Here is a 21,635-nt window from a genome sequence, read left to right as displayed (position 1 = left end):
CACGGATTACGGGGACCGACGTACGGGAGATCTCGGCGTGGGGTGGGCTAGGAATGGGCGGCCGGGGTGGCGGTGAGCTGCACGGACGCGCGCGCGGCGCGTTCCCATGCAGCATGCACGCATGCACGCGCCGGCATGGGTGGGTGCGGGCCGTGTCGTCGTGCACGCGACCGTCTACTCGGGGGCAGCGGGTACCGGCAGGCAGCCCGGCCATGCTTTGCTCCACCCACACTCGACATACGCCGGCCGGCCCTCTTCTCCCCAAGCTCTTTTCCTTTCCTTCACCCGCACTTCTACCACGACCGATCTGCTCCTAGCTACTGCCACCAGTGGCGTTCCCGTCGGTTCCGACTTCCAAAGAGCTGGGAATCTTGCTTCGACTTAACGAATCACAGGGCACAAAGTGAGGTGCTGCCTGGCTTGCTTGCTCAGTTGTCCGTTGACCTGCACACCCCACTCGATCGCACTCGATCAACCAACGAACAGCACCAACGGTATGAACGTAGTAGCCAGTACTAGTACTCCTATCCTACTTGGTAGAGTGATCACAAGGTCAAATAGACAACGAGATCGGGAAAAAGAAAACAATAGTGGCAGTGCCCGATCCTAGGCACCACTGAATTCCCGGGAGAAGAAGTCCAAAACAGCACGTACGGTATGTGCCGTATACGTACGTCCATGGAGCCAGCTAGGGCGCGTGGGCTCGGTGCCTGCCTGCCTGCCCGCCCGCGACACCCAGACGTGCCTCTGGGTCGTCGCTGCCCTCCCAGACACGACATCTGCGGTTTGTTCCACGCAGCTCGCTCACTCATGTACGTAGTAGCGAGTGACCCAGAGTGTAAAACCAGCAGCAACAGGAGCAGTTTCCCTCTCGAAACCAGACAGGGCCGCCATTTTTTTCAACCTCCGAGTTGATCTAGGGGGGAGCACGCCTCCCCAGGCCTGCCTGCCGGCCGGCTGCAGACGGTGGAAAACCGTACAGGAAAAGTAAAACTGCCCGTGCAGTGTGCCAGTAGGAAAAGCACGCAGCATGCAGCATGCAGGCTGCGAGTAAAACTTGTTGGCCCCGGCTGCATGATGCAGCTAGCGTCTCTCATCATCCTTCGATGCATCAGCATCAATGCATCATGCATGCAGCTTCTTGGATGGATCCGTGGAACTCAGGCTGCAAGTGGACGCGGGCTGCCCGCGGTGCCCACGGCCAAGCCCACATAACTTACGTTCGTGGACACCCACGGTTAGAGCACGAGAGATGCGGATTATGTGGGCTGTCCCGCGGCAAACCCACATCTCTTCTAAGTCAGAACGTCAGTCGTGCGGATTAGCCGATTATGACACGCCGCCATGGCCGCCCAGCGCAGCTGTCCAACTCAGCCATGGACGCCGTAATGTCGTTGTCAACCTTCGCCAAGTACAGATATAGTTCAGTCTTCTTCCCCTCTCACATCTGTGATTTATTTGCTATCAACTACTGCATCTTCAGCTAATTTACTCTAAATTGTTCAGAGCAGAGCCGATTCATTCCACCTTGTTGGATCACATATCATCTGCGGCCTGATAATGCGAGTCAGCGGTTGTGGTATCTTCCCTCCTCATCTAATCCTCCTTGATTTCTTCTTCTCTGAAGAACGTCATGAAGAAGCTTCGCTGCTTCAAGGAACAGCAGCTGCAAACAAGCAGATTGCACTCTGCTCACCTCTTATTTTGAGCTTATAACAGTGGCACTTCTAATATCATTTTCGATGTGATTCTTCTACTGAAGGGACACCCGCCGAAGCACTGAGCTGCGACTTCGTAGAGGCAGAGGATTGCCACTCCCAGATAAACAAAACTACTACAAAAAAATGTAATTTGCAGTGCCAACTCCGAAGATTTTTCACCTGATAATGAAGCCTGAACTTCTCTGCTTCTTCCATGTCCATTGCAAAACAGAAAATATAATCTTGAGCCTGTGATTTACATAAGGATTACGTGGGATGTGGGAGCCCACTTATCCCGCGAAAAATTATGTGGACATATGCGGGCTTCCCACTAATACTACGCGGCAGATGTGGGCGTGTTCGCGGGCTCCCGCGGAACGTCCCACTTGCAGCCTGACGTGGAACCAAGCCTCGCTCGATTCCATCGTCGGGCAGCAGGAATCGATCGGGCACATGCGGCGGAGCATATTTCTAGACAGGGACGGGGAGGGAGGTGCGTTGTATATTCCGTCGGGGGGTTAGCTCGAGAGTAGTACCGCTTCTATCTCTAATCCCAATCAAGCAGTGGCTGACTTGCTTGCATGTGTACCGTCGGTTCTAATCCCAATCACACCGTTGCTCGCTTGCTTGCGAAGGAGGGGATGCCAATCATGCTGATGATTGATCACAAGTGGTGCTCCCTGCCCCTTGGTGTGCTTCCCAATCTATTCTCGCCCCTCAAAGTTCACACATGCACTTTAATAATGGATCAAATGAGTAGTTTGGTTATATGCCCGCAAAATGCAATTTGCAACTTGTGGCAAGAAAAATCAAGTAGTTGAAAGGAGCACCGCCTCTTAGCTAGAAGAGCCAAGTAGGTAGTAGGAGAACTGGATGTTCAGAATGGAGCTTGGGTTCCAATCACAAACAAATTGGAGTGAGTGAGAGAAATGAAACCCATATTATCTCTACTACACTTACAGTTGGACATGTCACCTTTTACTTGCTCAACATCATGATTACACAGGTTGATTGAGTCAACGTCCTATCTACCTAACTTTTATGGTACCCTCTTGTCACCGAGGACGGCAGAAGCTTGGCTCCATTTCATTGATCCGGCTTTGATTCAATGACTCAGATCTTCATCAATTTATAACCATCGTTCTGCATCATTGACCTAGAATATCGAAAGGTGTCATTCTAAGGTATCACTTGTTCGTCAAGGTTAACCTTCTCCTCCTCCTCCTCCTCATACACTCCCTCGTACCTAGTAGGACTGAAACCGCACCTAATATACTCAATTTTATAGTTCTAAAAAGTATAAAACCTTCTGACTCCAAAATCCATCTACGAGGTCTAACTTGCTAAACTCCCGCCTGACTATCATTGACTAGCACCACACCATCTGTAAAGTGCATACACCATATATCCCTTTGTGACCTTACTCATCACCAAAGCAAAAATATATATCCCTTGTAACCTCATTCATCACCAAAGAAAAAAAAAGGTAAGACTCAAAACTGACCCTTGGTATATATAGTCCTATTTATAAGTCATCAGTGTCGTCATCGTTTGTTCGAACAGCCATTACAACATTACTATACATGTCCTTAATGAAAGTAATGTACCTTATTGGCAGTTTGTGTTAAGGCCCGCCACATAACATTGCGTGGTATCTTATCGTGAACGTTCTCCGAGTAAATGAACATCGTATGCTTGTTCTTCTTTTTCTCCCTATATCTCTCCATAAATTGTTGTACTAAGAAAATAACTTTCATGGTCGACCTTTCATGCATAAAACCAAACTGATTTCTGGTCACGCTTCTCATTCTTGGTGAGAGGGCATGAGAATGAAGCCGTGTGTAATTAAAGAACTCCATTAACTGGGTCCATACACAACCTTATTACTCAAAAAGGCTAGTAACAGAAGGAAGCACTCAAAAGGGGGAGATCGATATATGCCATGGGTAATAGCCAGTGAGTCAGATGAGCTCGTCGACCAGGGGAGCTCAGAGCCCTAGCTACGTACAGACAGACAGTTCGAGCGAAAGTCGATGCGTCGGGATCGGTGAACATTTAGGCGTCTAGGGGCGCAGCGCATAGGACCCGACGGAACGGAGAGGTGTGTGCGTACATACACATCCGCATATGCACGGGCAGGCATGAGGACAGTTCGTGGGAGGGCCGGGCGGTGGGGTGCACCGGCCCGGGGCACATGGGCATGGGTTCAGCGCGCCGGCGACACACCCGCACCCACCCCACATGCATCCTCGCCGTTATACCCGGCCAGCCGTCCGTCCGCGGGTACCAACGTACCATGCATATACGCGTACTGTACTGTACGTACCAATGCCCATCGTCGGTTACCCCACCTCGTCTATTTTATACTCCTCCTACTACCGGTACCTATACCTGACTCGTGTACAAACCTCGTTCACAAGGGCCTGCTCTCTGCTGGTACCATCGATGGGTCCAGCATGCATTTCTCTCCTCTACTCCATTGCCCCACCACTCTATTGCCGCCGTATGTATGTACGACATCACGGCTAACATAGCTACATACTCCAAAGTATTTACACATCCAACAATCCAAAGTATGTTGCACATTTTGATCTACTTCTCTGTGCACGCACGGGGCCACTAGATGGCTAGCTGCTGCTACGATCGGGGCCCCGGGCTCTGTTTGAATCAGGAGTATTTCTAGGCTGGAAGAACCTTGTTCACTTGCAAAGTAAGTGCGTCTACTCGGCCTTGATGTGCACCATCTGCTTAGATTCTCCGCCGAGTTTCCTAAACGTAACTAGATCCAGGCCAGGTGCATGCCCGTTTGGGTAATTACCTAGCTGTCTGGCTCTGTTCCGTTGCGCAGTGCCTTAATTCCCGGCCCCTTGTGCAGCGACGATACATACATAAGCATACAAGTAATTAACTAATTCAGCTGCCGCCACCAGTGAAACTCAATTGGTGGCCGGGGAATGATTGGTGGCCAAGAAATCATGCGCTGTCATGCGGCTAAGCCCAAATTCGGCTTAGCTTATTAGCACTAAATCTAATCTTATCTAATCATCCGGGATTATTATTACCAGTAGTATACAGAAAAAGGTGTGGTCGCGTGGCGCTGGGAATCCGTTCACAGTGCTCGGCCGCATCGCGTGCCCCCACATGCGCGCGGGGCCGTGGGGCCGACACCTGAGTTGACCTGCCCCCACCACGCCCGGCACGCGGGCCCCGCCGCCCCAGGGATTCCAAAAGCCGCTCCACGCTCGCCCAAAGTCGCGGATCGCCGAGCTTTTTTCCTTTCCGTTTTTTCAACTCGGCCCGGTTTTCACCGCCGCCCCCGGACACAAAAATCAGCACGAACGAAGTCCGAGAAATTTCCGTGTGCAGCTCGGCCAGTTCGTTGCCCTTTTTTTTAGTACGGCCAGTTCGTTGCCTGTGACGTGGGGACGTGGGGTCCGGACGGAACAGGAGAAGGCGATATATCCTGTTGCTGCCGCGACGTGGGCCCGGGCCAGCCGGGGATCGGGAACGAGGAGGGGCCGGGGCCGCAACGCGCATCACGGCCCGCCGGGCCCGCGGTGAAAAATAGCTGGGGCTCCGGGGAGAAGAAGGGTGACGCCAGTGGGCGCGTCACGACCAACCGGCACGCACCGGCAAAACCGGCGCTGGGCCAGCTCATCCCGGCGCCACGTTTCGGCTCCCGGCCTGGCCCCCGTATGGCTTCGCTCCGCTTCCGTGCACCGGCACCGGCGCGGCGGACGGGCTGGCCGTGGATCGTCTGCGTCCCGCCAACCCTGCACGCGTACCCAGTACCCGCTAGTACCTTTCTGCTTCACTTCATTGCTCATCACGGGCCACAAAAGCTACGCCTGCGTTCTACGCTTGTTCAGCCGCTTCAATTAGCCAGAATTTAGTTTAGAAGATCACCACTCACAAACACTTGTCTATGGGTGAGAAGATGAAAACTCATCAAGACTCGCCCGCTAACACACATAACTAAGAGCATCAACAGTCGGGCCTCTCATACCGTCTCAAACGCCTAGGCAGGCCGTCCGGTCACTGACCGGTCAGCAAAAATCGACCCAACCGGACCTCTCAAACCGCGGACAAACGCCCGGGCTGACCGGCACCCCTCATATCCAGCCCAAATATAGGGCGAATATGGGGCGGCGTCCGCCTGATAGGTCCGGCCCATCCCCGACCCCACAAAAAACCCCAATTCGGGCAGCGAACTCCAATCCTAGCGCTCTCTCTCTCTCTCTCTCTCTCTCTCTCTCTCTCTCTCTCTCTCTCTCTCTCTCTCTCTCTCTCTCTCTCTCTCTCCGTCCACTCCTCTCCCTCTCCGGTTCCGATCCCATCCACCACGATGAGCAGGTCCGGCAGCGACTCCGGCTCGAAGCTCGACTACGAGGAGGAGATGGCCCTCCGACGGAAGAACGCCAAGGCGCTCCGCCTTGCTATTGAGCAGTCGGAGCGCGAGGCGAAGAAGACAGCAGCGGAGAAGGCTCGGGTGACAAGGTTGAGGCGGGAGCAGGACAGGGTGGTCCGTCGGATGAAGGGGCTCATCGTTTTCTCCGACTCCGACTCCGCCGACGGCGACCAGTGCACCTCCTCGTCCGACGACCAAGACCCTCCACCAGCCGCGGACGCCTACAGCTGCGCCGACGACCGGAAGGGCAAAGGCCCGACGAGGAAGTGGTGATTCTGCCCCCCTCCTCCTTAATGTCTATATCATTTTCAGTTGCAGAAGTTTATGAACTTGTCCGGGGCCGAACTATGATCTTTTGGATGTTGTGAAGTATGTTAATGTCCGTTTGCAACCGATCTTGTGTCCCTTTGCAGCCGATTTTTGTTGTCCGTCGTTTGATCATGTAGGGTAGATCAACGTTTGCATGTGTATTATGGATATAAGGCGCCAGATATGCGATACGCGGATGTAGAGTGACAAATATGAGGGTTGCTCGGTCAGTGCCCGCCGGGCGCGTCCGCAGGCATTTGAGGGGCTAGATTTGCCAACTCTGGCTGTAGATGCTCTAAGACAAGCATTGGTTCATATGCGTCGCCGCTCGCACAAAGTAGACGTGGTAGCACACATACTTCACACATGTTTCGGCTGCGGCCATGTTATGCCTAAAATGGCCCGTGTGCGTTGTCTAGCGCAGAGTTAGTTGTGAAAAGTTATGGGTGCGTGTTACCGCCTCGAGAAGCATGCTGAAAAAAGCCATGTATCCAACCGTTATCATCATTGCTACATGGATTAATAAATAGAATAATTTTAGGGTTCTCAAACTAATTCCTTTGTTGATGACCTTCATGGTAAAGCTCAAGGATTTGAAAGTTGAGTGAATTGTAGATGGTGCCCAATCTCTTTTCTTCTTGACCGCTGTTTTGGTTACCTGGCCTTTGCCTAAACATGTTGGTTGTCTTTTTGAGAAATAAATTCATGTGTTCCACTTGATTCATCATCTATCTATCAGATAGTAACACACACTTATAATTTCTTCATTTCCTTTCAGCAATTTTTTCTTTCACAGAAATAATCTACGAACCGTATTGCAGCCGACCGACAACTTTATAAAAGATATAAACGGATAGGGTAAGTATCAAGGAATGGTGTCTCTATATACCAGGTAGTGAGACAAAATTATAATTTTCCTTATTTCCTGGCAAAATTACTAATTGCCATCACTTTAGTATCACTCTCATTGATGCTCTAGATAAATAAAGTACAAAAGTTCAAGCACACAACCAACAAAAATTAGATGAAAGGGTTTCACCCGATTTTAGTAAACAGTACCTTAAAGAAACAAGTTCAAGCAAAGCAAGAAATAGTAGTACCTTAATAAACAAAGTAAGAAACAATATATATGATAGAGCTGCGCTATACACACGATAAAATATGAACGACTCATAGAGGATATTTAAAATCCGGCCACACATATGTGCATACATTGGGCACTGTCCGCTGGATATCGATGTCGTGCATGCATCGGGCAGCAGGAACGTGCATGAAGCAGTTTCGTATGTGATAACTGCAACAACTCATATTAATTTGAGGTGCCTTGTACTTCCGTGAACTTTGATAATAAATCTGAGTTGTTTCCGTAAGAAAAAGAAAACTCATATTAATTTGAGCCTTCAAATCATGAGACATGAACTCATGCAATTTTGCTATTGATCTTGGACCAAAAGTAATCCTTAAATGCATCGACTAAAACTCATAGGCCACAAAGAGCTAAACACTGTGACAATGGATAGCTGGACACCAGCACCCTGCAGCTCATCTCCCTTGGGGAATTTTAGCTGGTGACTAATTATATTTCGACCCACTAATTAATTATACTAGCAAGTAGAGCAAACCACTTGTTTGTTGGCCTACAACATTCACCCTGTTGACATTTCATACCACTGGATCCCAAGTTGGTAGGCCTCCACACTGTGCTAACTGGCAACACGGCAGCACCTATGCTTGCATCAGTCGTTGAGCAGACAATCCAAGCCGGGGAAACATGGAAACAAAAATTATTGGCTCCAACCTCCAAGTAGCCTCACTCATGCTCTAACTAACTGTTGTTCTAGTAACCCCACAGCTCTCTCTCTACCACCCTACCAGCAGAGCATTCACCACTTCATCTCCCTCCTCTCTCTCCTCTCTCTTTCTCTTCCCTCTATATATACGCACCCCCACCCAGTTCTTGGTTCCTCTCTCTCTTCCACCACCACCATCTCCTAATCACAAGCCATCTTGCATACACGGAGAGAGAAAGAGAGGACGAGAGATCAGCAGCTGCTCGAGTAGCTCGCGTGGAGGTGTCCAAGGTGGGAGACCCAAGCACGGGCTAGCTAGCCGACCAGCTGCTGCTCCACCGGAGCCGATGGCTGGCGCCGACGTCGACGTCGGGACGGAGCTCAGGCTCGGGCTGCCCGGGGGCGGCGCCGAGGCGGCCAAGGCCGGGAAGAGGGGCTATGAGGACACCATTGACTTGAAGCTCACGCTGCCCACCGGCGGCGGCATGCAGGAAGACTCCGCCGGCAAGCCGGAGCCGGCCGCCGACAAGGCCAAGAGGCCCGCGGAGGCCGCGGCCGCCGACCCCGAGAAGCCACCTGCTCCCAAGTATGCCTGCATATGCTTCCTTTATCACACATAATCATTTCGTTAGTTTTTAACTCATTATGGTAGGTTGTTGGTTTTGTTTCCTAACTAACATAGCATCGATCGAGTAATCTGATTTTTCTAGCTTCTAGGAATGGAACCTGATTATCTCCTTTCCTTTTCTTTCCATTATGGTTGTTTAGCAAAAGATCCATAAGTGCAGACATAATTAGACATATGTAGAGTTTGAACATGTGTGCTCAAGGTTTTTTCTAGATTCTATGCATGGAACCTGATTAATTATCTCCTTTCCTTCTTTTCATTCTGGTTGTTCAGCAAAAGATCCAGAAGTACACACATAAACATAATTAGACATATGTAGAGCTCCAGCATGTGCAGGCCTTCAATCCTTTTTCCCGTTATAAACTGGTTTTCTCGAGTTTGGATTCGTTATGTATTTATAGGACGTTGAATAAACCATGGCATGCAAATGGGCAAACGCTTTAAGTAGGGCAAAATATCCGCAAAGGAGATCCCATGGCAGAAAGCGTGCAAGGCGACACCATCCGCTGTGTGTTGTTTGTCGCCTCCAAAGCGCCGACGCGAATTATTAACGCCTTTCCAAACCATAAACATATGCGCACTTGATGCCTGCTTTGTGCGGCAGCCGGTACATACATGTCAGAGAGGAAAACCGGTGATGTTTATACTTTCCATCCATCTTTTGGCAGATTCCACTGCAAAAGGAAAGCGTTTCATTTTCTGTGATGAAAACGGAGAAAATGTTTAGTCTGTAGAAGATAGTAGATGATTGGGGCTGTGGATAATCATGCTGGCCATGATTCATGTGGCGTTCGGCTAAAGCTGATGCCGTTTCAATTATACACCATAATGATAGTGGTACTGCTACCACCATAAAGTTTGCCGCAGGCGTACATAGATTAGTTAAACGGAGCTGGCTGCCGGAAGGAATATAGTAACGTGCGTGATCGAGATGGATGGAACCTCCAGCAACAATTGCAATGGAGAATCTTATTTGTTTTTACAGCACCAGTGGGTTGGACTTGGAACTAGATTATGTAACGAACTGATTTGCAAGTGGTAAATGTAAATTTGTGGCTAATTTCGCATGTCATGCGTCGACCAGGGCACAGGCTGTGGGTTGGCCACCAGTCCGGTCGTACCGCAGGAACGCCATGACCGTCCAGTCGGTCAAGATCAAGAAGGAGGAGGAGACCGAGAAGCAGCAGCCTGCTGCTGGCGCCGCTGCTGGCGCCAACGGCTCCAACTTTGTCAAGGTGAGCATGGACGGCGCGCCCTACCTGCGCAAGGTGGATCTCAAGATGTACAACACCTACAAGGACCTCTCCATTGCTCTGCAGAAGATGTTCAGCACCTTCACCGCAACTGGTAAGATCCGTCACCGTCGGCATCAGAACCTGCAAGAGCATATTATCAACTCATGTTAATGATTTTGCCTCGACTGGTATGGATGGAGCTTAGTTTGAATTAAAATCATCAACTACTTTTTTTTCCCAGGGAATGAGGGGAAGATGGTTGAGGCAGTGAACGGTTCAGATGTTGTTACTACTTACGAAGACAAGGATGGAGACTGGATGCTTGTTGGAGACGTCCCATGGGAGTATGTTACTTCACTCCTGCGCCCCCTTATCTACTCCCGTATTTACGACCCCGTGCTTAGAATGCAATTAAGCGAGGTCCACGGTTCAGTTTCTTTCGTCGGCTGATGATCAATTACCCTGCAGGATGTTTGTTGCTTCATGCAAACGCTTGAGGATCATGAAGGGGTCCGAAGCCATCGGTCTTGGTCAGTATCTTCAGCTAAAATTCTCTTACAATTCAAGAGTTATATCTTAATTCTAACCCCCATGGGACTTTTTTGTTTCAGCACCAAGGGCCAAGGACAAGTACAAGAACAAGAGCTAAACATGGGGCAGTAAGAGGAAGACTATGATGCCATAAGGATGGTGTTCTTGCAGTGTGCTATGGTTTCTTAGATATATAATGTTTTCAATTATTAGCTGGATTAAAAGAAGGGAGAGTTGCCATGTTTAATTTGTTGGTGGACCAGAAGCAATAATCTATCTGTGTGTAGCTGGATTGGTGTTATGTGATGTTCCCTACCATGTGTCCCAGAATCTACTTGGTGATTTTATTCTACTGTTGTCAATTAAGTATGTGTGATTGTTAAGTAAAGGGCATCAATGAGACTATTATTATTATGGTATCTTGTAAGTTAACCTGTTTGTTAATTATAAGCACACTATTTTTGTAATCTGTGTGTGGTCAAGTGGAAGGGAACAGGCCATGTGCTTGGTGATGGGAAATCCATTACTATAACCTAGCCTATCTGTCATTGAGTTATTGAGAAGGTTGGGTCTTGAGGAATGATGGGTACGATCATAGCAAGAAGCTTCCTTGCTCTGCCAGGGTTGTGGTGATAACAAGGCTAAGTACATTGCATAAGCTAATCAAACATAGTCTATTCATCATGCATTTATGGCAGGGAAATGTTTATATAGGATGCATGTATCATGGTTGGTCTGCAAGATGTCACACACCATTGGAATCACACAGCTGTGCAATCACATCGTCAAAAGGAATATGCAGATGTTATGTGAAGACGATCAGAGGCATCTACATGTCACTGTTTGCGTAATAGAAATGAACTGCTTAAAGGATGTATTATGCCTATAAAATACTCCCTCCAATCCATAATACATGTCGCAGTTTTGAACTAAGGTTGAACTAACCCTAGTTCAAAACTGCGACACTTATTTTGGATCGGAGGGAGTTGCATCTCGACATTAACTCCTTAAAATAGTGTCACTGTCCTACCGCATAACTAAAACAAGAATGGTAGAGTGATTTACTGCATATCAAATGTAACCACAGGCATCTCAACGCTCGTCGGGGGTAAAGATTAATAACATCAGTCTATACAAAAAATTAAAAGGTAACTGGCTTACATCAAACTGGAGCTGAAGCAAATGTACAAATCAAGGAGATCTCATTCCTCCAGGCAGCTCTGGCAATATTTCAAGATAACATATGGCCAAAAATAACACGTAACTAATTCCACATGGACTCTTTCATCCTGTACAGCCAGTTACTGCAAGTGTTCAATAAAACTTGCAAGTAAACACCACCCGTGAATATGACATTCCATCTATCAGAAAGCCGTATCTTCAGGATCTGAGATGGGCCCAACTGAGATAGCGGAACCATGGGCAGGTCCATGCGTCGCTAACCCTGAACAGCCAACTCCTGCAAGTGTTCAATAAAAACTTGCAGACAAACATCGTCGGTGAATATGACCTCAGATCCTTCAGAAAGCTGTGATTTCTGTGTCACAGATGGATTCAATCGGGCTAGTAAAAACCTGGCTTGGCTCCCATGCTGATCACATTTTATGAGTTTTGGCACTGGAAAACGGTCTGCCAATAGTGCCTCTGCATCAACTTCTGGTGCTTCAAGCAGCTTCCGTAAGTTTTCATGATTTGGGTCTCTATGATAGCCAAGTTTCCTCCACTGAGCAATCTTCGAGCCATAATGAATCACTATATAGAAGTACGAATCAAATAGCAAAATGACATCAGGAGAGATGGAGCTGACATCTAGCAGCACAGGGATAGGTGGTCCATCAAATGAGTACTGGAATAAAGTTGGCTGGATCATGATCAGGGATCCCACAACTCCCTCCCTATTCAACATCAATCGGAAGAAAGCAGTTTCATCAGGAGAGCTGTTGCCAACATCAATGAACTGTGACCTTCGCAGGTAGTACATGAACTGCGGATACAGGGAGAAATTAGTGGACAAGCGAAATGTAGATGGATCTTCAGGGACATAGTTTCCGAACTTAGCAGTGAAGCGAATAAGCATCTTGTCAAGCCATCGTATTACATCTCTAACATGGTATGTCTCTGCTCTGTGAACAGCAAGCCTGGCCACAACTGCTGCAGCAGCTTCCTGATCAAACCCTGCAGCAATTTCTGGAGATCGAGGTCCAGCCCATCTTCTCGCAACAGTCGTTACCCTTAGGCGATTGCTACCATCACCATGTCGGTATCTTGTCATGAACTGAATAAAGAAGACAGTTGGGGGATCGGTATCACGGCTACAATCAGCTCGGAAGAAGAAAGCAATACAGGTTTTGCTGTTCAATGTACTCATTCTCCAATAATTTGTCCCACCCTCACCAATTTCTTTATCACTAACGGAGCTGTTTTTTCTGTGAAGGGAGATGCAAGGACCAAGGGCACCACAAATCTTGACCTCCCTTGATGTCACTACCTCAATCGTTGCATTGAAGTTCATGTTAAGGTAATCAGTACCCTCACGCTTGAAGGTTTGCCTTAAACAGCTTTTGAACTGTTCAGACTCAAATGACTCTGTAAGCACCATTAAGCCCCCAGATACTTCAACTGGATACCTAAGCTCTGCAGCTCCAATCTGATCAAGAGAGCAAGCCACAAGATCAAGAACTAATGCACTGTCTGTCAATCTCTTGGCAACTTTCTTATAGAAATCCTGGGCTTTTTCAACAAGAGGCACATTGCCATTGAAAATGTCACGATGCGAACGAATTGCCTTCCCGAGATCGGTTTCCACCACAAGTCCTGGACCCACTGTTGTGGGACCAGATGTAAAAACCATGATTCGGCCACCAGTGTTAGGTGAGCAGCAACCTTCCAGAAGAGCAACAGCTGTGGAAATAGCAGCGCCAGTAGCCCTTAATGGGCGATGCCCACGTGGGCAAGCAGACATAGAACTCAGGTCCTCTATTGCAGATGTAATGCTAAATTCACATTCAGAAACAGGCAGCAAATATCTCTGCGCTTCAATGGGTTTCAGTGTAGCCAACTTGTTGTATCGTGAATGTCGAACACCTAGAAGTTGCTGTATCTGAAACATACGAGAAAGCCTCTTAGATACACAGAAACGGCGATGAATTATACAGAGTAAATCAGTTATCGTAAGAGATCAGTGAATGACGTTAGCAGTGAGCCTATGACTGACCCAATTGAATAACAGATGTGAAACAAACAATCATTCGCCATCCAGGAAACAATTTCCAGTAAATCACTGATCAGATACTGAAAGTCCCATCTTGCTGTTCAAGTTTAAAATTTTCGATTCTCATGTACAAAAAGGGGCCAGACTCACCGTAGTTTAATGGACATGAGCATATGCATGTTACTAGCCTAGTGACCTAGAGGCCCAAATGCAGAAACTTTTGAGTCAAACATCCGACAACAACAATCTTAGAAGACAAAAAAAACTACAGTCGTATATAACAGGGCTGCAGAGTACAACTTTAAGGTCACTGAGAATGTAGGGAGCAAGCTACTTAGGATGCGTTTGGCACTGCGGTGGATTATGATGATTCCACTTTTGTCAATTACCCTATGTTTAACCAACTTTTTGTGATTTCATGGCTATTACTCACAGCAGATTATATATAGAAGTTCAGCAACTGCAAACTGAGAGCCTTAATTTACAATGTACAATGTTCATTCAACTTGGAATTCAGAAACCAAAGCTACGGCCCGTTCGGGGGGCAGGGGCTTGTGCCCCATAAGCCTGGCTTGAACCTAGGAACTGTTCTAGTCTGTCTTGTGATTTTGTTCAATATGTTCACTTGAGCTTGTTTATAAGCGGAAACAGGACATTCGGGGAAGCTAGGTCTTTTAGCCAAGGTAAGATCCCCATTGATGTGGGACGTTTAAGTCAATATGTGCAATGCTTGGAATCAGAAACTGTTCTTTTTTCACCATATAACATGTTTATATTACTTATTCTGGCAAAAACAGTGGACTAAATGTGATTCCTACTGACTATACAGCTTGCACAGTGCACTGATCTGTTTCACCAATGATAAGCATATAATCTAACTATAAGCAACACCCCATGATAGGATCAATCACAAATTCAGAATTCACCGACCTTGTCTGACTCGAGCTCACGCTCCCCATTGAACACGACCACCCTGGCGCAGCCCTCGAAGCCGAGATCGTGCACCCACACCGACGCCGAGAACGTGACGAGCGCCACCCTCACCCTCTCAGGCAGCCCCTGCACGACCCTGAGCAGCTCGGCCTTGAGCGCGCCGAGCTCGTCCCCCGCGGTGGCCGCATCGACGACGAACACGATTGCGGGCGGGGCGCCGCCCCCAACCTCGGCAGGGTCCGGGGGAAGCGTGTACTCGACGCTGGAGTGGGTGGGGAATAGCTCGGCCGGAATCGAATCGGGGGAGATGTGGCGCGGGTAGGGGTTGGCCATGGAGCCGCAGAAGGAGCAGGACCAGCGGGCGGAGGCGTGGTGGACGCGGGAGAAGGGGTTGAGGGCCGCGGCGCAGGACGGGGAGGCGCAGCGGAGGGGCGGGTAGGGGAGGATCGGGAGCAAGTCGGGCGCCGTCGGGTGGAGCGGCGTGCAGAGCACCGCGGTGGGGACGACGAGCGCCTCCGCGGCGGAGGGCGTCGGCGGCCACGAGTGCCACGGCCAGCGGAGGCCCTCCACGGCCTCCAGCTCCGCGAAGTCCATCGGAATCGGGCGGCGGGCGGTGGCGTGGCGACTAGGGTTTTGCTATGTTCTCCAGCCCTCTGCCATTAGCTCTGCTTTCCTTTCTTTTTTTTCCCGGCCTGCTTGGCTGTTTCGTCCCCCCTGCTTCTTTTCTCTGTGGTCCGTCGGGACCGTTGGATCGAAATCCGACGGTCAGCCCTCTCTGTCCGGTGGGTTTCTTTTTTCTAAGAGCTTTGAAAGATACGCTGCAGATCATATGAATTGAGTACATAAATAGTTGATCCCTACTAGTAACTCAATTCACTTAATATGCAATTACCGACTCATAATGTCATCATGCATGTTTCATTAATTTTAGTTTGCTCACCATGCAAGTATGCCACACATCATGCCATGATGTATGAGGGTTGTGTGGCCCCTTTTATCGAAAGAATGCATGATACTTCCTCCGTTTCGGTGAATAAGTCATTTGCGTAGTTCTAGGTTGACGATTTAACTATCTAAATATATATTATATGTGACAAAAAATATATATATAGAAACTACATCCATGTATAAATCTAGTGATATAATTTTCATGACATATAACACATATTTAAATCCTCAAATTGATGACCTAGAACTACGCGAATGACTTATTCACCTAGACGGAGGTAGTAACAAAAATGGATGTTTAGCGATAAATATCATGAGTCACACATTATTCCGGATGATTAGCAATATATATCATGATGTCATATTTTATATGTTCGACGCCAGGGTGGGAACAATATATCTACCAATGCAATGATACTAACATAACCGATGTCGCTAGAGCCTCCAATAATGGAGATAACCAAACTGGGCACTATGGCGAATTGACGATGTTGCAGGTCATTAGATTCCACCCACTCCTTCATCTTGATGTCCATGAAACCGTGCATGATGTATTGCCCAGCGTATGTGCCAGTGATACTCGAGATCTGCCAAGGGGTCAAAAGGGGGAGCCCCCTGGCACCTCGGTTGCCTACTTGTCTGGCAACTCTTTCATTTGAGTCGAATCCACCACCTCACCAACATTGGAAGCCCCTGTTTTGGCCGACTAACCTTTATCGCGCAACTTATCCCAATCTTCCATAATCCATATCCATGGAGTCATTGTCTACGCTCTGGTCTTTGTCATCATACTTCGAGCCTTTATCATCATTAGGCTTGGGAGGTAGAGGGTCGTTGCTGCCCACACGTCTGGGCTTGGTCTCAGGTTCCAGTTTAATGTTGTAACCTTTACTATTGAACCAGAACTAGATCATGCCCCTGAGCTTGGACGGTACATGACATGCAAACTTCATCCTTGCGGTGCCAAGTATATAAGGGATAACTCATCCACCACAATAGGACGCCCGATCAACGTTGACGCCATCATATGAGGCGATCATCACGATGTTGCTTCTTGGGGATGCTCGAAAGGCGCACCTAGACTTCTAGCATATCTTTGCCCTCCTATTGTTCGAAGAAAGATTCCCGGATCTTGGCCATGAAATTATTCAGTGAGAGGGGAAGCTTGTTGCTGCGAGTTTGCATATGCAGGGTCTCCGAAGAAGGGAACACCACAAAGTGTTCCGTCCTATCATTGATGACCAACCAATCCCAGTCACCCGACTAAGTGCCAGAGTTTGTGTTCCAAGATGCGGACAGAGAGGAGACCAGGGTTGGTAGAGATAATGGTTGCATTACTGGAATGGACCCCCCAAGTCCTCTCCTTCATCATCTTCATACCATAGAAAAAAGAAATGTTCGCCGGGAATCGCATGATCCCGTCGTGTGCATCACTAGTGGCTTGACATCGAATGGCAGTTGGCAAATGTGTGACCTTCCTGCTTGCACAATACACAAGGCAAGAACTGAGTTGTGACTAGAAATGCCTAGATCTGCCACTTTTCAAGCACTCCTCCATCCCAGTTCATCCACTGGGATGGGCACTGATATCATTCCCTTAGAGGAGGATGACTTTGTCTTCAAAGACATCACCACCAATAACGTTGTTGCTTTCGTGTACTTCTTGGCCAGAGGATCTCTCACCATGTACCCATTGAGCTGGCCCTTGCGAGGTAGATCCTTTCATGTGAGATCTCCATGACGGTGTCTTCTTCTTCCAGGTAGACAAATGATCAGGATATAGGAAGAGGCTCGGGAAAACGGAATAGCAAACACGCTGGAAACCATAGTCTCCTGATTTCAGATCGAGAGGCAGGAACCTTTACCCTGGATTTGCGGCCCCCTAGGAAAACCAAAGATATTTATAGGCCATGGCTTTGGGTAGAGGCACCTAGGTAGCAGGAGCGACTGACACCACCTAATTGGTGTTCGAAAGGGGCTCAGGCGATGAAGACGGGCTACTAGTAGGCCAAGGCCCAGAAACACGGTCCATCAACTGGTCTTTGTCGGCGCTTTGAGAGGGGCCCAAGAGAGGACCACCCATAGGTGAAAACCCTAGGTGAAATGCACGACACCTCCACCGCAACGTCGTTGGCGCCGCGACCAGCGCAAGCGCATGTCCGCCACTGTGGTGACCATCGAGGCTTGAGACGAGCCTACTTCCCGCGGGCACTCCGATCGCGACATGGGAGTAGGCACCGACGTCCAGGACCGCACCGCCACGCGCCTGGAACCCCGGGCTCCTGGCGTAAAGGCTCGCCTCATCTCCAACCAGAGGAAGCACCCAAGCTTCACCACACATGCGATGAAGCCACCCATGGTGCAGGAGCTGCGCCGGCGAGCAACACTTGAGCTCGAAGAGGTTCAGCTTGTTGAACCAACATCAGATATCGAATCGTCCTCAGCATGCGCATGTGACTTTTTCCTCCCAAGGTTCAGTTGGCTACGGCCGTAAGTATAGCTCGTGTGACGCCTTGGCCCGCTTGAGCACTAGCGTCTAGTCGCCATGTGCGGCCACCGACCGCACAAAGCGCTCCGAGTCACTTCCTGAATCGCCGTGTTGTATGTGTTGGGGAACGTAGTAATTTCAAGATTTTCCTACGCACACGCAAGATCATGATGATGGCATAGCAATGAGAGCGAAGAGTATTGTCCACGTACCCTCGTAGACCGTAAGCGGAAGCGTTATGACAACGCGGTTGATGTAGTCGTACGTCTTCACGATCCGACCGATCCAAGCACCGAACGTACGGCACCTCCGAGTTCAGCACACGTTCAGCTCGATGACGATCCCCGGGCTCCGATCCAGCAAAGCTTCGGGGATGAGTTTCATCAGCACGACGGCGTGGTGACGATGATGATGTTCTACCGGCGCAGGGCTTCGCCTAAACTCCGCGACGATATGACCGAGGTGGAATATGGTGGAGGGGGACACCGCACACGGCTAAGGAACGATCCGTAAATCAACTTGTGTGTCTCTGGGGTGCCCCTCTGCCCCCGTATATAAAGGAGGGAGGGGGGAGGCCGGCCGGCCCTTGTGGGAGCGCCAGGAGGAGGAGTCCTCCTCCTAGTAGGAGTAGGACTCCTCCTTTCCTACTCCTACTAGGAGGGGAAAGGAAGGGGGAGAGGGGGGAAGGAAAGAGGGGGGGCGCCCCCCCCTCCTAGTCCAATTCGGACCAGAGGGAGAGGGGGCGCGCGGCCCTTCCTGGCCGCCCCTCTCTCTTCCCACCAAGGCCCATGTGGCCCATTAACTCTCCGGGGGGTTTCCAGTAACCCTGGGCACTCCGGTTTTCTCCGAAATCACCCGGAACACTTCCGGTGTCCGAATATAGTCGTCCAATATATCAATCTTTATGTCTCGACCATTTCGAGACTCCTCATCATGTCCGTGATCACATCCGAAACTCTGAACAAATTTCGATACATCAAAACTTATAAACTCATAATAAAACTGTCATCATAACGTTAAGCGTGCGGACCCTACGGGTTCGAGAACTATGTAGACATGACCTAGAACTATTCTCGGTCAATAACCAATAGCGGAACCTGGATGCCCATATTGGTTCCTACATATTCTACGAAGATCTTTATCGGTCAAACCGCATAACAACATACGTTGTTCCCTTTGTCATCGGTATGTTACTTGCCTGAGATTTGATCGTCGGTATCCAATACCTAGTTCAATCTCGTTACCGACAAGTCTCTTTACTCGTTACGTAATGCATCATCCCGTAACCAACTCATCGGTCACATTGCTTGCAAGGCTTATAGTGATGTGCATTACCGAGAGGGCCCAGAGATACCTCTCCGACAATCGGAGTGACAAAACCTAATCTTGAAATACGCCAACTCAACATGTACCTTCGGAGACACCTGTAGTACTCCTTTATAATCACCCAGTTACGTTGTGACGTTTGGTAGTATCCAAAGTGTTCCTCCGGTAAACGGGAGTTGCATATTTCTCATAGTTACAGGAACATGTATAAGTCATGAAGAAAGCAATAGCAATATACTAAACTATCAAGTGCTAGGCTAACGGAATGGGTCATGTCAATCACATCATTCTTCTAATGATGTGATCCCATTAATCAAATGACAACACATGTCTATGGTTAGGAAACATAACTATCTTTGATTAATGAGCTAGTCAAGTAGAGGCATACTAGTGACTATATGTTTGTCTATGTATTCACACATGTATCATGTTTCCGGTTAATACAATTCTAGCATGAATAATAAACATTTATCATGATATAAGGAAATAAATAATAACTTTATTATTACCTCTAGGGCATATTTCCTTCAGTATGGATATTATGTCGCTTTGCACCCCATCTCCCATACAATATTTTCCAAAACCCCTGTATAAATCCACTGAATAAAAAAGGTCCTAAAGTTTGCAACTGCCACCCTATCACATTCCCGCACTATTGAGGCCTCTCTGATTTGCAGGACTGTAAAATCACAAGAATAGCCCCCGCAAAAAAAATCTTCTACATGAATAGAAAAAACAAAGGATTGGAATAGCATGCCCATTACCCCACATGATTTTAGTTTGTTTGATCTCATCACAGAAAAACAAGTGATTTTTTGAAGAGGTTGAAGAGGATACTAGATTTTTTCCTACAAAATGTAGCACACAAATAATTTCTTTGAAAAAAAACCTTGACTCAATCCTACAAATCGAACGACCAACATAGAAAAAACTAGTAATAACTAGCACAAATGCCCATGCATTGCAACGGGAGAAACAAACCTACACACCCCTTCCATGGAAAACAAATGATGCTCATCTCAACTAAAGCTTACAATTACCGCATGTAATAAGGCATAAGTTTCCATCTTATGTTGTTCATCTATACATGGGTCTATTTTCAACTCAGCTCCACTTCATTATACAAATCTTCATCGCCCTCCCTTTCTCTATCTGATCATCACCCCCTTGCTCTACTCACCATATCTTCGATAGAATACAAATATTGTTTTTCCTCCACCAACACTTAAAGGACGCAAGGAATGTTTTTTTAGCAGAGTAGAAGCATTGCCAAATCATCTTAATCTTTAGCCAAGACAATTATACTCAAATGGGGTTGATGACCTTATGGTTTTTTTGTTGGGGAACGTAGTAATTTCAAAAAAATTCCTAAGCACGCGCAAGATCATGGTGATGGCATAGCAACGAGAGGGGAGAGTGTTGTCCACGTACCCTCGTAGACCGTACGCGAAAGCGTTAGCACAACGCGATTGATGTAGTCGTACGTCTTCACGATTCGATCGATCCAAGCACCGAACGTACGGCACCTCCGAGTTCAGCACATGTTCAGCTCGATGACGAACCCCGGGCTCCGATCCAGCAAAGCTTCGGGGATGAGTTCCGTCAGCACGACGGCGTGGTGACGATGATGATGTTCTACCGGCGCAGGGCTTCACCTAAACTCCACGAAGATATGACCGAGGTGGAATATGGTGGAGGGGGGCACCGCACACGGCTAAGGAACGATCTGTAGATCAACTTGTGTGTCCTGGGGTGCCCCCCTGCCCCCGTATATAAAGGAGGGAGGGGGGAGGCCGGCCGGCCCTTGTGGGCGCGCCAAGGAGGAGGAGTCCTCCTCCTAGTAGGAGTAGGACTCCCCCTTTCCTACTCCTACTAGGAGGGGAAAGGAAGGGGGAGAGGGGGGAAGGAAAGAGGGGGGCGCCGCCCCCCCCCCTCCTAGTCCAATTCAAACCGGAGGGAGAGGGGGCGCGTGGCCCACCCTGATCGCCCCTCTCTCTTCCCACCAAGGCCCATGTGGCCCATTAACTCTCCGGGGGGGATTCCGGTAACCCTCCGGCACTCCTGTTTTCTACGAAATCACCCGGAACACTTCCGGTGTCCGAATATAGTCGTCCAATATATCAATCTT

General features: G+C 48.6%; 2 protein-coding genes across 2 annotated transcripts; one reads left to right on the top strand and one right to left on the bottom strand.

Annotated features, from left to right (window-relative positions):
- The first annotated feature begins 8,244 nt into the window (after positions 1–8,244).
- LOC123113272 (auxin-responsive protein IAA13) lies at positions 8,245–11,068 on the top strand. Its single transcript, XM_044534471.1, has 5 exons — positions 8,245–8,793; positions 9,920–10,182; positions 10,312–10,414; positions 10,539–10,600; positions 10,682–11,068. The coding sequence occupies exons 1-5, from the start codon at positions 8,555–8,557 to the stop codon at positions 10,717–10,719; spliced, it is 705 nt and encodes a 234-aa protein (XP_044390406.1). The 5' UTR covers positions 8,245–8,554; the 3' UTR covers positions 10,720–11,068.
- A 619-nt stretch (positions 11,069–11,687) lies between these two features.
- On the bottom strand, positions 11,688–15,447 carry LOC123113271 (protein transport protein sec23-1). The gene is made up of 2 exons (XM_044534470.1): positions 14,743–15,447; positions 11,688–13,701 (listed from the first exon to the last, which is right to left on the bottom strand). The coding sequence occupies exons 1-2, from the start codon at positions 15,337–15,339 to the stop codon at positions 12,040–12,042; spliced, it is 2,259 nt and encodes a 752-aa protein (XP_044390405.1). The 5' UTR covers positions 15,340–15,447; the 3' UTR covers positions 11,688–12,039.
- Between the last annotated feature and the right edge of the window lie 6,188 nt (positions 15,448–21,635).

Source organism: Triticum aestivum, chromosome 5B (assembly GCF_018294505.1).
Source record: "Triticum aestivum cultivar Chinese Spring chromosome 5B, IWGSC CS RefSeq v2.1, whole genome shotgun sequence".
In the NCBI taxonomy this organism is placed as follows: Eukaryota; Viridiplantae; Streptophyta; class Magnoliopsida; order Poales; family Poaceae; genus Triticum; species Triticum aestivum.
This window is presented reverse-complemented; position numbering and strand designations above follow the sequence as displayed.

Bases quoted from the DNA above. Each gene is read 5' to 3' on its own strand.
- LOC123113272 (XM_044534471.1), top strand. From the start codon at position 8,555: ATGGCTGGCGCCGACGTCGACGTCGGGACGGAGCTCAGGCTCGGGCTG. The intron at 8,794-9,919 runs GTATGCCTGCAT...TGCGTCGACCAG, and splicing joins GAGAAGCCACCTGCTCCCAA to GGCACAGGCTGTGGGTTGGC. The intron at 10,183-10,311 runs GTAAGATCCGTC...TTTTTTTCCCAG, and splicing joins CAGCACCTTCACCGCAACTG to GGAATGAGGGGAAGATGGTT.
- LOC123113271 (XM_044534470.1), bottom strand. From the start codon at position 15,339: ATGGACTTCGCGGAGCTGGAGGCCGTGGAGGGCCTCCGCTGGCCGTGG. The intron at 13,702-14,742 runs GTCGGTGAATTC...CGTATGTTTCAG, and splicing joins GTGAGCTCGAGTCAGACAAG to ATACAGCAACTTCTAGGTGT.